The 13,174-nt window shown below is 42.4% G+C and overlaps 1 protein-coding gene across 2 annotated transcripts in view; it reads right to left on the bottom strand.

The window, feature by feature from the left end:
- The window catches only part of NADK2 (NAD kinase 2, mitochondrial), a 40,883-nt gene extending 31,854 nt beyond the window's left edge, over window positions 1-9,029 (bottom strand). Inside the window, exon 1 of one of the 2 annotated variants that reach the window (XM_090278877.1) lies at window positions 8,445-9,029. In XM_090278877.1, the coding sequence (XP_090135003.1) occupies window positions 8,445-9,029 (585 nt within the window). The remainder of the gene's footprint in view (window positions 1-8,444) is intronic. The other variant, XM_090278878.1, reaches the window with a different exon arrangement.
- Between the last annotated feature and the right edge of the window lie 4,145 nt (window positions 9,030-13,174).

Here is a 13,174-nt window from a genome sequence, read left to right as displayed (position 1 = left end):
CTAAAAAATTAAATTGATTCATTCAAATATCTAAGTGTCTACTACTGTGTTTACTTAAACATTAGCTGAGCTCAATCAAATGTATTAAATGCAGCACTAAAAACTGCTAAGGACAATGAGAACTAATTCAAAGGTACAATAAGTCAAATCTACTGCTTCTAATCTGCTAGAAATAAAACTTAAGGGTAGCTGGCCCTCAGACTTCAATTCTTGGTCCAGATTTTTATCTTGTGTTCCAATTTTTGGTTTGAACAAGATATGTACCCAGGAATAAAAGACATAAATCCTACTGTATGATACTGTAAAATTTACTCTGATGGTTCAGAAGCTCGGAAGCTTTGGTGCTTACTTCCAGGCTCTCAGAAAAATCCAGAAAACTAAGATTACTGAGCAGCTGAGTGCTAGGAAACTCTGGTTTGAGACAGGGGAGATTGAATTTATGGGGAAAATAATTTTGGAGAACTAACAAAAAACTTCAAGATTTTTCATGATTTTAATAAGTTTTCCTAGCAATGCTAAAATTCCTTAAAATTTCAAATCTAAATACAAAGTTCATTTAGCATACGATTATCTAATATTAGAGCAGAAATCTAATTTCATAGGTTCTTGTTCCCACTCAAATTTCTTCCTGTGAACTAATCCTCTAATAATGTATCCCTCAATTAATTTAGAGAATACAAGTGATTATATTGTTTCCTTTAAAGCTCTAGCTTGTTGGACAGTATGCTTCATTCATGTGAACTGGCTAAAGTAGGCAGATAAGAAATAAGACTTTTTTTAAATCACTTAAGCATCAACTAGAAAGTCTTAAATTACTATTCAACTGGCTCTCATATTTTTTAGTTTCAAGGTCTGATAAGAATTTCTAACTACTGAAAAAAAGGCACCAAACACTTAAAAACATACTTTAATCAGACATAAAAGAACTGAATTCTTTGCAAAATGTGTTATAATTAAGAGGTTAGACAAATTACTGAAATTTAGAACAGCCTCAATACTACAGCACTACACCTTAGGTATTTGTAACAAAGTCTTTAACATTTTTTTCCAAAAAACTTATTTTAGCACTGATCTACATTTTTAAAAATTATTTTTAAATGATTTACCAGGATACCGCAAAAAGCAGTATGAAACTAAAAAATCTACAGGCAGGCACATTTCAGTATAAGCAACAGAGTTTCTTCTACAACATTTCCAAAGCCAGCATCACCCCCCGCCCCCCATGTAGCTCCCATACTAAAACACAACAGCATGAAAGGATAAAATGAAAATTCTGAATGGACAGACACTTACCCCACCATAAGGTGAGATGTGAGAGCTATTGCTATTTTCTAAGCAATCCAAACACTTACTTTAATTATATTTGACCAAAACTGAATTTATTACAAATACAAATTTTAAAAACCTGTTTTAAATCAGTTGAGCATCACTACTTTGTATGCCCTGTACTTTCCAGGAAAGCCCCGTAAGGGAAGGAAACCTACGATATGCACAAACTTGTAAGACAATGAGTTTGATATATAAACTCACTAGTCATGATTTAAGCACTTGTAAAAGCTGACGCACTTAACCCAATGGTGCACTGTTACTCCAAACGGCCTCAAAAGGATTTGGGCCATCTAGTTAACAGCTAGGAAGTATAGCTGCATTCACCGAGCACGATCAGGCCTAGGGCAATGAACCCTAAGTATTTCTTCAGATACACTTGGTATTTACCTTGGATCATCTCTGTTCCACTTACCCTTTCTCCCAGGCTCTGGCCTTTACTTTTCCCATCGTCCTCGTCCTACCTCCACATTCATCTTCTGAATCCCGTTTCCCTACTCTCTGGCATGTTGGTATTGCTCAAGGTTCCACCTTTGGCTTTCTTATCTGTCCCCCCTTAATTCCCTTATCTCTCCACTCCGGGGACTTGACCTGCCAAGTATACACCAGCAAATATGAAATCTATACTGTTAGTTTAAGACTTTTTCTTGAGCTACAGGCTCAAATTCTCAAATCCATCCAGAGGTAAATCAAGTGTGTCTCCTCAAAACCACCTAAATCTGATCACATCAGCCCTCCTTCATTTGCTCTTCTGAGTCGCATATACCAGTCACTAACACTTCTGTTTACCTAGACAACAGAATAAACCCAGGTGTCCCCTTTACTTCTCCCCTCTCACTCAGTCTCCCCAGCCGATCAGTGAAGCCCAGTCATTAAAATGTGTTCAAACTGTTTCTCTAATCTGTCCTTCACATTGATGATGCCACGGCTTGAGTTCTGGACAACATCAGCTCTTATCTGGTTTCATGCAATAGCCCGCTTCTAGAATTTCTAAACTAGTTCCTTCTTTAAAAGTCTTTACTTCCCATAATCGAAACCTAGCCACCACCCCCAGAAGCCCGCTTTCAAACCAGTCCCAGAATGCTGTCTCAGAAAAACGGACCCTCATCCCTCCCCTCCTGTGGGGAAAAGGGAGCAGGGAAGAGCAAGGGTTGTATCCTGCCACCATACGGTGAAAAGGCACAAGGTAAAACCAACTCCCTCACAGGACACACTGTCATAAGGTCCAGCCTACCTGGACCTCACTCTCGAGCAATGATCTCCAACAACTCTTACAATGGTTGCCCTATCGATCTCACGATCACAACCAGCATTATCACTAAAGAGCAAATAAACTGTACTACATGTAACAAGACTAAACTGTTTCATGCTATCTTTTATTTCAAATATGAGTGTATGTTCTAAGTCAGATGTAAAATTTTCGATGTGGATTGCAGTAAAAAACATTTGAGTTCTTTTTGTTGGCAAAAATAAAATAAAAATAAAGAGAGGAACTTTCCCACTATCTTGCTGTTATTGTTTTCTCCCTGTCACATGTATATTCTTCTTTATTCTTCAATATTTAATTTAAATATCCTAACATTAAAAAATAGCATTTCACTCTCACCACACTGGCAAAAATATGGGCGTCTACACCAAGTGCTGATAAGAATGTGGGGAGTCAGGGAGTCATTCAATGCTTATGGAAAATTTATTTGTACTTCTAATTGCAGCATTTTTTAAATAGTGAGGAAACTGGAAACGTAGCCAATCAGTAGAATACTATACAATGGTTAAAATAAATTAATATGTATATATCAACACAGATGAGCTTCAAAACCACTAGGGAAGAAAAGCAAATTTCTAATGAATAGGCAGATATTCTAAAGAATATGATTATCAATGTAACTTTTTAAAACCACAAAACAATATTATACTTTTTAAATAAATATGTAACATATAATTGTGAAAAGTATATTCAACAACTTTAGGCTAGTGATTACCTCTAGGGTACCTCTAGGGAGACAGGGAGGGGAAAATTGGAAGGATCGGACTTTAGCTATAACTACAACACATCCTTTTAAAATAGCTGAAGTAAATACGGCAAAATAAATATCTGTTAAGTCTAGACAGTTCTATACATAGGTGTGTAGTTCTTTTTGAAAGTTTTCTATATGATAGAAATATCTCGTAACTGAAACTCTAAACTTTAAAAAGATCATTAAAAAGTCTATTTAAAAGTTAAAATATCCAAAGGTCTTCTTTTTTCTCCCCTTTACTCCTGCCCTTTCCCAAATTACACTTTCCCTTCTTTGTATTCCTGTGGACAACCACTTATAGTTATAATGCAATTTCATAAGATGCAGTCCTTGCCCGCAAATACAGAGAAGAAGCACAGACTATACCCTACAGCGGAAAGCTCAAAAACGTAAGTATTATGAGGATACAGTGAAGAACGCCTAACGCAACCTTAGGGGCCAGAGAGAGGCACAGCAAGGTTACCAACGCTGGTTGCTGAAAGTAAAGTGGGGTGCAAAAATAAAGATACCAAGTGCTGTAAATGAAACCACCATGAAATACCACTTTCACCTACCAGGTTGGCAAAGACCCCAAAATATGATAAACTATTTATGATGAAACAAGCACCTTCATTGCTGATGAAGGGGTACACTGACACAGCCTCTAAGGGAAACAATTTAGCAATACCTATTAAAATTTCAGCCCTGAACGGTTTGGCTCAGTTGGTCGGGGTGTCGTCCAGTAAACCAAGAGGTTGTAGGTTCAATTCCCAGTCAGGGAACATGCCTAGGTTGTGGGTTCAAGAGGCAACCAATCCAAGTTTCCTTCCATTTCTCTCTCCCGCCCTTCCCCTCTTTCTAAAATCAATAAGCATGTCCTCAGGTGAGGGTAAAATTACCGTACTTTTTGCACTATAAGACGTACCTGACCATAAAACGCACCTAGGTTTAGAGGAGGAAAGCAAGAAAAAAAAAATATTCTGAACCAAATAGTGTACTAAAATATTTAATAAAATATAACAAAATAATATTGCAACCATGTAAAATGAAAAGCAGTCAACAGCAGTATTAAGAACCATCATCACTGTCATTAACAAATGAGGAGAGACTTTAAGGTTCAAGTACTCTTCTAGTTTTCTGGGAACCCCAGGTCAGGTAATAACACATCACAGTCTGTGACGCAATATTTGCTCCATAAGACGCACAGACATTTCCCCCCACTTTTGGGGGGGAAAGAAGTGCGTCTTATGGAGCAAAAAATATGGTAACTAATTACTTTTTTTAAATGTTCAAATGCACATGCCTTTTGGCTCAGCAATTACACTTCAGGTCTTTATCTTAGAGCTTGATTCACACATGCAGGAATTAACGCAAATTTTTTCATTACAGAATATATTTTAATAAATTAAGGCATCTGCACACAATGAAATACTATATATACTACTAAAAAAAGAACAAGTACAGAAGAGCTTAAATGTTACCGCCGAGCAAAAGGGATGAGACAAAGAAAAAGACTATTTCATTGTGTTGATCTGTATATATAGATTATTTCTGGAAAGAAACAGAAGACAATACTGATCAGAAATTATGTTCAACAGGTAGACAGAAGCCAGTTCATGAAGGGACTTGTCTGACACACTCCAGATCATGAAGGTTCCCCTACAGCAGTGTTTCTCAAAGTGTGATCTGGGGACCACTTGCAAACCGGCAGAGCTTATTTTAAACATGCTGAGTCAGCAACCTGAAGGGTGTGGTTCAGAAGGACAGAGTCTCGGAGTTTTCCACAAAGTGAATCAGAATCTTAGGGGGTGGAGGGGAGCAGGCACTAAGGTTCAGGCATCTTCATTTTAACAAATTCCCTAAGGGACTCTACAGGTTCTGGGGAGCTGTTGAGGAGTAAAGTGGCCAGATGTTCACTTCAGATAGAGCGCCCTGGTGCCTGTGTCTGGAAGATTTGAGAGAAATTAGGTTTCCGTTAGAGGACTCCAGCAGCGTCCCAGATCATGTTCTTTAATTTGATAAATACTCGTATTGCACACACTATATTCACTGCACACCACGTGGCAAAAGTATTATCTGCCCAAGAACTACAACCTAAGGTACACCATTGTTTTCAGAAAACGGAGTAAGGGAAACAAAATCCAAGACGCTGTACCTCCCAAATCTGTTAACAAGGCAATGACTATAGGAATAGTTTAATCCTATAATAGAGGGACTGCTAAATAAAAGTACTCAAAAATAATTTTTTTAAAATACTATAAATGAGAAACATTAAAGGGACTTGCCATTTGGGGAGTGGAGGGTGGAAACTGCTCATTTCTTATTTGGTATATATCAGAATTTTTTAAAATTAAACCTTCTTTTTGGCCAGTAAGGCATGTCTATGATGTCAAAAACCTTTCCAGTCAGCTCTGATTCATCTAAAGGCCTAATTTGAGACTCTCTTGGACTGTTGATAACAGTTATGCATTTGCCAACAGCTACATCTCTTCCGATGTACTAATGGTTTAATTAATCCTTGCAAGGTCACAAGCCAACAGAGACAAAAATCCTCAACTAGAAATCCTCAATTCACAAGAAAAGTCACTGATCAGTTAGGAGAAGGCAAAAATAAGACTTAAAAATTAAGCAATGTAACCAATGTGAGAGTGAAACTGAAATTCAAACTGGTGAAATTAAAAGGGTGTAAACCTATTTTGCACATGCTTTATCAACTAAAAAGTATTTCCTTTCACTGTTTGCGTTCCTACAGTGTGAGAAAACCCTGAGGCTTCAGGACAGAAAAGCATACTGGCATGCCAAGCCTCATCTTCCCTTTGCATTTCAACAAGTAACCTAATAGAGATCTATTTGCAACAAAACCGCCACCACACTACCAAAAAAGAAAGCCCTCTGTTACAAACGTCAGGTTACCATGACGCTGTGGACAAAAACCACCTGCTAGAAGACTCAAGTAAGCACTTGGCCACTTTCTTTCATACCCAATTCACACGATTAGTATACTTGAGTATCTTTTACCCCCAACAAAATAGCAAATAATATTAATCATCTTTCCAGTCCTAATACAGAATGCATTTTAGAACTTCACACAGCCTGTTCCTCATCTCGGCTCTGGGATCCACCTAATGCTATTCCATTCTGAAGACCTTAACATAAATGATAAAACTAACCCAATAAAACGTAATTGAAATAACAACTATTTCAAAACTGTGTGTTCTATAGTCCAAGAGTTTTACCTCAAAGTTTTCGTATCCCAAACAGCATTACCAAGCAATAGGTAAATATTTACCTATTAAGAGATTTCTCTTCAGATACTGAGTGGGCACACTAAGCAGTTCGATTTTTAAAGACTTGCTACTGATCTGCCTACGTTTAAAAAGTTTTGACTGGGGACAATCTATTTGACAGGTCCAAGAATTAACCTAATTCAGATGCTACCCGTTTTCCTGAGGCCTTGAAAAAGTTAACCAGTTCAAAATGCTGGCCTTTCTAGGGCCTCGGAGGCCGTCCAGTCCAACGCTGGAATGTCACCTATGGAACGAGGTGAAAGCGCTTTGAAAATTGACAATACTACGCAAAAAGTATTGTTTTCACCCATGAGTCCCAGATGAGTTTAAAAGGCTCACAGGAAGGTAACCACACAGAATCTGGGCTGAATACTTCCACCTCCTAACCCCCACCCCACAGTGAATACCCCAGTGTACTATTTTCATTTTCATGGGTGGATTCCATAAAGTTATACGAAGAACATATTTAATGGGTACATGGCATTTGACAACTTCTAAAAAGCAGATCTTGGAAAATTAGGGATCCAGTCCAAGGGGCATACCTTTTTCCCAAAACAGAAACACCTGCTTCTGATCTTCTTACCTGCTGCCTCACCTCCAATTTCACACCATAACACAAACTGAACTACTCCAGCCCCCTGTTCCACCTGTTTGTTGATTGACTCTTTTGAAGGAGGAGACTCTCTTCTATCAATTGCTATATTCAAACACTTAGGGAGAGAAAACAAATCTGCACCCAGCACTTCATCGGATGAACGCAGGGCCCCTCTTCAGTGAACCCATTCAAGAATCGGGGTGTTGAATGCCGAAGAGTACTTAAGCAAAGATGACTCACAATTTTATCTGGATACCTCTACAGAATATTACAAAAAATATGCCAAAGGTTACAAACCAGCAGTTTAGAACAGGCTGTCTGCTCTTGTACATAGTCCTACAAGATTAGGGTTATAGGTAATTAATTCCAAAGCCTTTTGTCGCAGCGTCAACAATGGAGATTCCCAATGGAGATTTTTCTAGACATACTGTTCACGGCAGCATCCTCACTCTTTTTTTCCTAAAACTGGTGGATGGGGAAGTGGGATCGACAGTTTCAAAATAAGGGGGCGGGGCGGGAATAATATTCAGGGTTTCTTCCTTAGATGGATTTATATACCTTGTAAAAATATTAATAAGTGTCTATACCAAATATAGTCTTTTGTGGAGGTACTGCTGCATTCTAGACGTCGGCTCTTTATTTCCTAATTACAAGGTTTCCCTGCCCTTTGTCCTGACCTTGCTACTTAACATACACTCAAAGTCGAGTTTTCTCCCTCGCTCTTCCCAGCACCAGAGACCCACGTCGGCCCGCTACGGTCCAGCACGGAAAAGGCTCTCCCAGGCCGGCCGGGCCGAGTGTCCCGGGACAGCCTCGCGGATACGAGGGGGTGTGTCCGCGGTACCTTCGCCCAGGCAGCGGCGCCCGGGGCCCCGTTTTCGTGGGGTGGCCTGGGAAGCTCCATCCAGGGCGTCCGGACGTCAGGCACGGGCCACCCGGTCTTGGGGCTGCTGCTGCTATTCCCAATCAGGGGGTGGGGGTGGCGAGGGCACGAATAAGTCCCTTAACGCCTCCGACTGTGGAAACCCCTCGTTCCTCAACCACGGCTTCCTCACGATGCGCCCGCCTTGGGGGTGTCTGCACAGACTGTGACCCTCTCCTACACACAGGGGCCAGGGCTGGGGTGACCTACGCGCAAAGCCAGGAGTGGGGGCCGCGAGCAGGGCAGGCGAAGCATCTAGGGCGCCCCGGGGAGCAGGCTGTGGCCGAGACAGAAGGGCGAGGGCCGCCGGAACCCACCAGCTGCTTCAGGTCCTCCTCCGAGAGCTCCGCGTAACGGTACCGCTGCTGCTCGAACTCGTAGCGGGTGGTTTTGGCCACCACCACCACCCGGGACGGGCGGAAGCCGCCGTCGGGGCGACTGCCACAGCCCGCCAGCTTGCGCGGCTGCCCCTGCGCCAGGTGCCGCCCGCCGTCCCCGTCGCCGCCGAGCCGCGGTCGCGCGGCGGGGCCTCCCGAGCCCGGGCCCCTCAGCGCCGCCGCCCGGCCGCCCGCTACGCGACGACAGCTGCCCAGCAGGAAGCCTCGGTAGCAAGTCATCGTCGAACCGGCGGAGGTTACAGGCCGGGGCTCCCGCCTCCGCTCCGCCCCAGGTGTGCGCGCCTCCCGCGCCAACCCAGCCTCTAACTTCGCGCCGGGCGGCCAGAGGTTAAGTGCAGGCCCCTGCGTGGCCAGCGCCGCGAGGGGCACGCGCCCAGACGTAGACGGGGGCGGGGAAAGCCGGCCGATTGGAGGGGGGGAGCGCCCACACGAGGTAAAGGTGGGCGGAGAAGCGCTGGAGGGCTCAGGGTGGTGGGTTTTGTTTGTTTGTGTGTGCGTTTCCATCCACGCCTGCGCAGAGGGCGCTTCGCCACTCGGGGGGCCAACTTCCCGCTCCACCCCCTTTCCTGCGGGCGAGCCAACTCTGTCAGCCAATCAGCCCCCTGCCAACCTTGTCAGCCAATCGGAGCCCGCTGCGGTTTCGGAGCCCGAGGAGCTGCGGCGATTGGCTGCGGCCAGGGGAAGGGCTGGGAGTTTATTTGGCGGTCGAGCCGCCGTAAGAAATCCAGCTGGAACCGGTCTGGCCCCGAGGGGGGCTGTGAGTGGGGTTTTGAGAGCCGGGCGGGAAGGCTAGTGCAACGGACCTCCTTGCTGCGGTTCTGTCCTTTCTCACAGTGGCACAGAGGACGGGACCACATGAGTCTGGACCATTTCATTATTGCTCATGAGGCTTTACCCTTTGTTCGTCCTTTCATCCAACGCGCGTTGGACGACTGATATTTACAACGCTGGGGGATGAAGGACCTTCCCAGGACCAGTTGCATCATTTGTAGGGCAAAATGAAAATGCAGAGCCCCTGTTCAGAAATGATTAAGAATTGCAAGAGAGCTGTAAGCCGAGCGCTGAGCCCATCCACGCATGGGGCCCTGTGGGGATGCACAGGTCACAGCCCCTGCTGACCAACCAAAAGAACTCAGCCCAGCGGAGGAAAGAAAAACTCGGCCTTTGAGGTGGAGTGACCACGTGGAGCGTTTCTATCAACAGATGGGGAGATGAGGTTGAAAAAGTAAGACGACAGCTAAGGGTTAAGAATGTTAGTGGTTTGGAGTTTATGTATTAGTAGTAGTTAGCCTTTGAGGGCTTTTAAATGGAAAGAAGTGAGTCCTGAAAGCAATGTTTGACGACTATTGATCTGGCTTTGGAAGGATGAGTACATTGGAGGCAAGAGGAGGGAGACGTGGGTGCTGCTGGAATAGTTTTCACGTGGACCTGGGCTAGGGAAGTAGCAATGGAAATGGAAGAAATGCTTCTATTACAAGAGTAGATTCAAACGGTGGTGCACACCCTTGTGTTATCCCTCGTGTTCCTTAGATCCACGTGCTCTGGCCCCCTTCTTGCTTCTCCCTAGTCCTAGCACTATCGGTAACTAGCTGTTGGACTTTGGGCAAGTTACTTCACCCCTCTGGTCCTCAGATTCTGCATCTGTGAATGAGGAAGCTGAACAGCAGTGTTACCAAGCTACTATTAAGCCCAAATGGATTCTGAATCTGTGACTCATAGTTTTCACCTAGCCACTACCACCAACATTCATTCATGGGTTCACTGAATATTTACTGAGTCCCTACTATGTGCCAGGTAGCATATTACATTGGCAAATACACCATGGAGTCTGACAGATGTCTACTTTTAGTGGGTCACTGGGCTCTTCTGACCAGGAACTTGGCCTTAAGGCAGCTGCTAATAGTGACCTATAGTAGAAACTTAAACATACCTCTAATTTATGTGGAATGTTATAACTTGAACATCCTCGAGTTTCTTTCTCTTTTACTGTTCTAACACTTTGTAATCCATAAAAATGAATCTAGAAAACTGCTTTGGGATTAAAGTCTATGGGTATGGCCTTGTCTATGTGAAATTTCAGACCTCTGTTCTTCCCATTTCAGAGATAACAACTCAAATTTTTGGATCTCCCCCATTTCCAGATACAAACTTACCTACATCGGCATCTTCTTATTTGGGATATTCTTTTGCCCATTGTTTTTTTTTTGGCTCCCATCTCTTCCACGTCCTCAAACATACTACTCCAGCAAGTTATCCCCTTTAATATATCTTTAATTTTCCCTCTATTGGATTTACGTCCTCATATTCATGCTCACATCTATGACATAATAAAATTTTTTCAGCCCTTACATGACTTGATCTTTATGCAAAATTTAAAATAGTTATCATTTTCTCTTGAAATTTTTTACTGTGGCTTTCAACAAACCAGCCTCTAATGGTGTTCCTCCCTTCTCCCTGTCCCTGTTTGGGGCTCTTCCTAAGCTCATTTTCAGGATCTCTCCTTCCTTTCTCTTCCCTTCCCTTGCTTTCCCTTTCCTTTTCTCTCTCTCCAGTCTTCTTCATGGGTTCATCCAATATTGTGTAACGGAAAGAGCTTGGGACTTCGGGTTTTAAAAGACCTTGGTTGAAACCCCAGCTTGACCATTAATTACCTTTGTCAACCTTAGCCTTTCTGAGCCTACTTCTTTATTTATAAAATGTAATAGCTACCTTATAAAGTTGTAAATATATGTACAAAAACCTAAATATGTGCCCAAGTATACACTTGGCAAATATTAGCCCCTTTTCCCTTCCATGACTTTAGCTACTATGAGTATCTTTAGCCTTGACTGTCTTCTGAGCTTCATATCCTTATCTCTATCTTTCTGTTGAACCTTCAACATATGACACATGTCAATGGAGATCAAATTACATTTGATTGCCTGCTATGGGCCAGGGACCATGCTAGGTGCTGGAGGTAAAATGGTAAATAACAGGAAGTCTCCTCCCTTAAAGAGCATAAAGTTTATACACAAAATGCTACAGGAATCTGGAGGAACAGGTCTTAACTCGCCCTTAAGGGAGAGCATTTTGGAAATCTCATGAGGCAAGCCTTAAAGAATGAGTAGGCATTAACCAGGATCAACAAGAGTGAGAAACAAATTCCACAAAGTTATAGAGCAAGGAAATAGCAGTTCTGAATCCCTAGAGAATTTAGAGGGAGGCAGGCGACAGTGGGAGGTGAGGCTGGAGAGGTAGACAGAGAAAAGGACAGGGGAAGTAGTATATCCACGCTTAGGAACGTGGCTTTTATCTCAAATATACTCGGAAGCCACCAAAAGGAGAAAATGACGTGCTTAGCTTTGCAAAGATTATGAACAGGAATTTCTTGGAAGAAACACAAGCACAGAATAAATATCTGACACATATTGAACGTTATTAGAAATCAGAAAAAAAAAATTAGGTAATAGTGAAATAGCCTTTTCTGTCCACTAGATTAGCAAAAGTTAAGTTTTACTAACCTCTAAAGTTTAAAAATTATACACCAAGCCTTTATTAAGCTAAATATTTACCAATTATTTTAATAATTCCTCCAATACCATAGCTTTCAAATAACAAAACATTTTTAGGAATCATTTTGGAATTTTGAATCGTATCCCCTTGTCATAGACTGAATGCTTGTGTTCTTGCAAAATGTATATGTTGAAGTTCTACCTCTCAATGTAATGATGATATTTGGAGACAGGGCTTTGGAAGGTAATTAGGGTTAAATGAAGGTATGAGGGTGGGTCTCTCTCTCTCTGTCTCTCTCTCTCTCTCTGTCTCTCTCTCTGTCTCTCTCTCTGTCTCTCTCTGTCTCTCTCTCTGTCTCTCTCTCTCTCTCTCTCTCTCTCTCTGTCTCTCTCTCTCTCTCTCTCTCTCTCTCTGCCATGCTCCCACAACAAGAGATGATGTGAGCACGCAGTAGGATGGTGGTCCCCCCACAAGCCAAGAGAAGACGCCTCAGCAAAGAAACCTGCCTTACCAACTTCCAGAACTGTGAGAAATCAAGTTCTGTTGTTCAAGCCACCAGTCGGTGGTATTTTGTTTGGCAGCCCTAACAGACTAATATGCCTCTAACAGGGAAATTGTTTAGGGGTCACAATCAAAAGTCATTTTGGAAGCCACCCTGATCTTTGTGGCTCAGTTGGTGGGGCCTCATTCCTAGAAGCTAAAGCTTGCTAATTCAATTTCCAGTTGGGGCACATGCCTGGGTTGGCAGATTCAGTCCCCAGTAGAGGCGCCTAGAAGAGGCAACCAATCAATCAATATTCCTCTCCCTCTCTTCCTCCTTCCATTCCCCTCTCTCTAAAAATAAATAAATAAAATCTTTTCTAAAAAGTCATTTTGAGGACAAATGGTGATCAACTGGATTGAAAAATGAAATACAGCTATAAGCACTGAGACCAGTTTTCTTGTGTAACACATTGTCTCAGAAACAAAAATCAAGAGGAGCATCAGAACTCTGCTGCCTGATCGTCAAATTTTTTAAGAAAAATTTAATTGATATATTTGTTTAATAAAGGTCTCTATAGCCACACCAAGTAGAATATTAATGACAATTTAATTACATAAATAAAGCAAAGAACAAGTTGAAATATTTCCGTTTTTGTATACTTACTCTTTTGATA

Source organism: Furipterus horrens, unplaced genomic scaffold, assembly GCF_987537825.1.
Source record: "Furipterus horrens unplaced genomic scaffold, mFurHor1.1.pri manual_scaffold_5, whole genome shotgun sequence".
In the NCBI taxonomy this organism is placed as follows: Eukaryota; Metazoa; Chordata; class Mammalia; order Chiroptera; family Furipteridae; genus Furipterus; species Furipterus horrens.
Note: the sequence above shows the minus strand (reverse complement) of the source record. Positions and strands in the feature narration are given on the sequence as shown.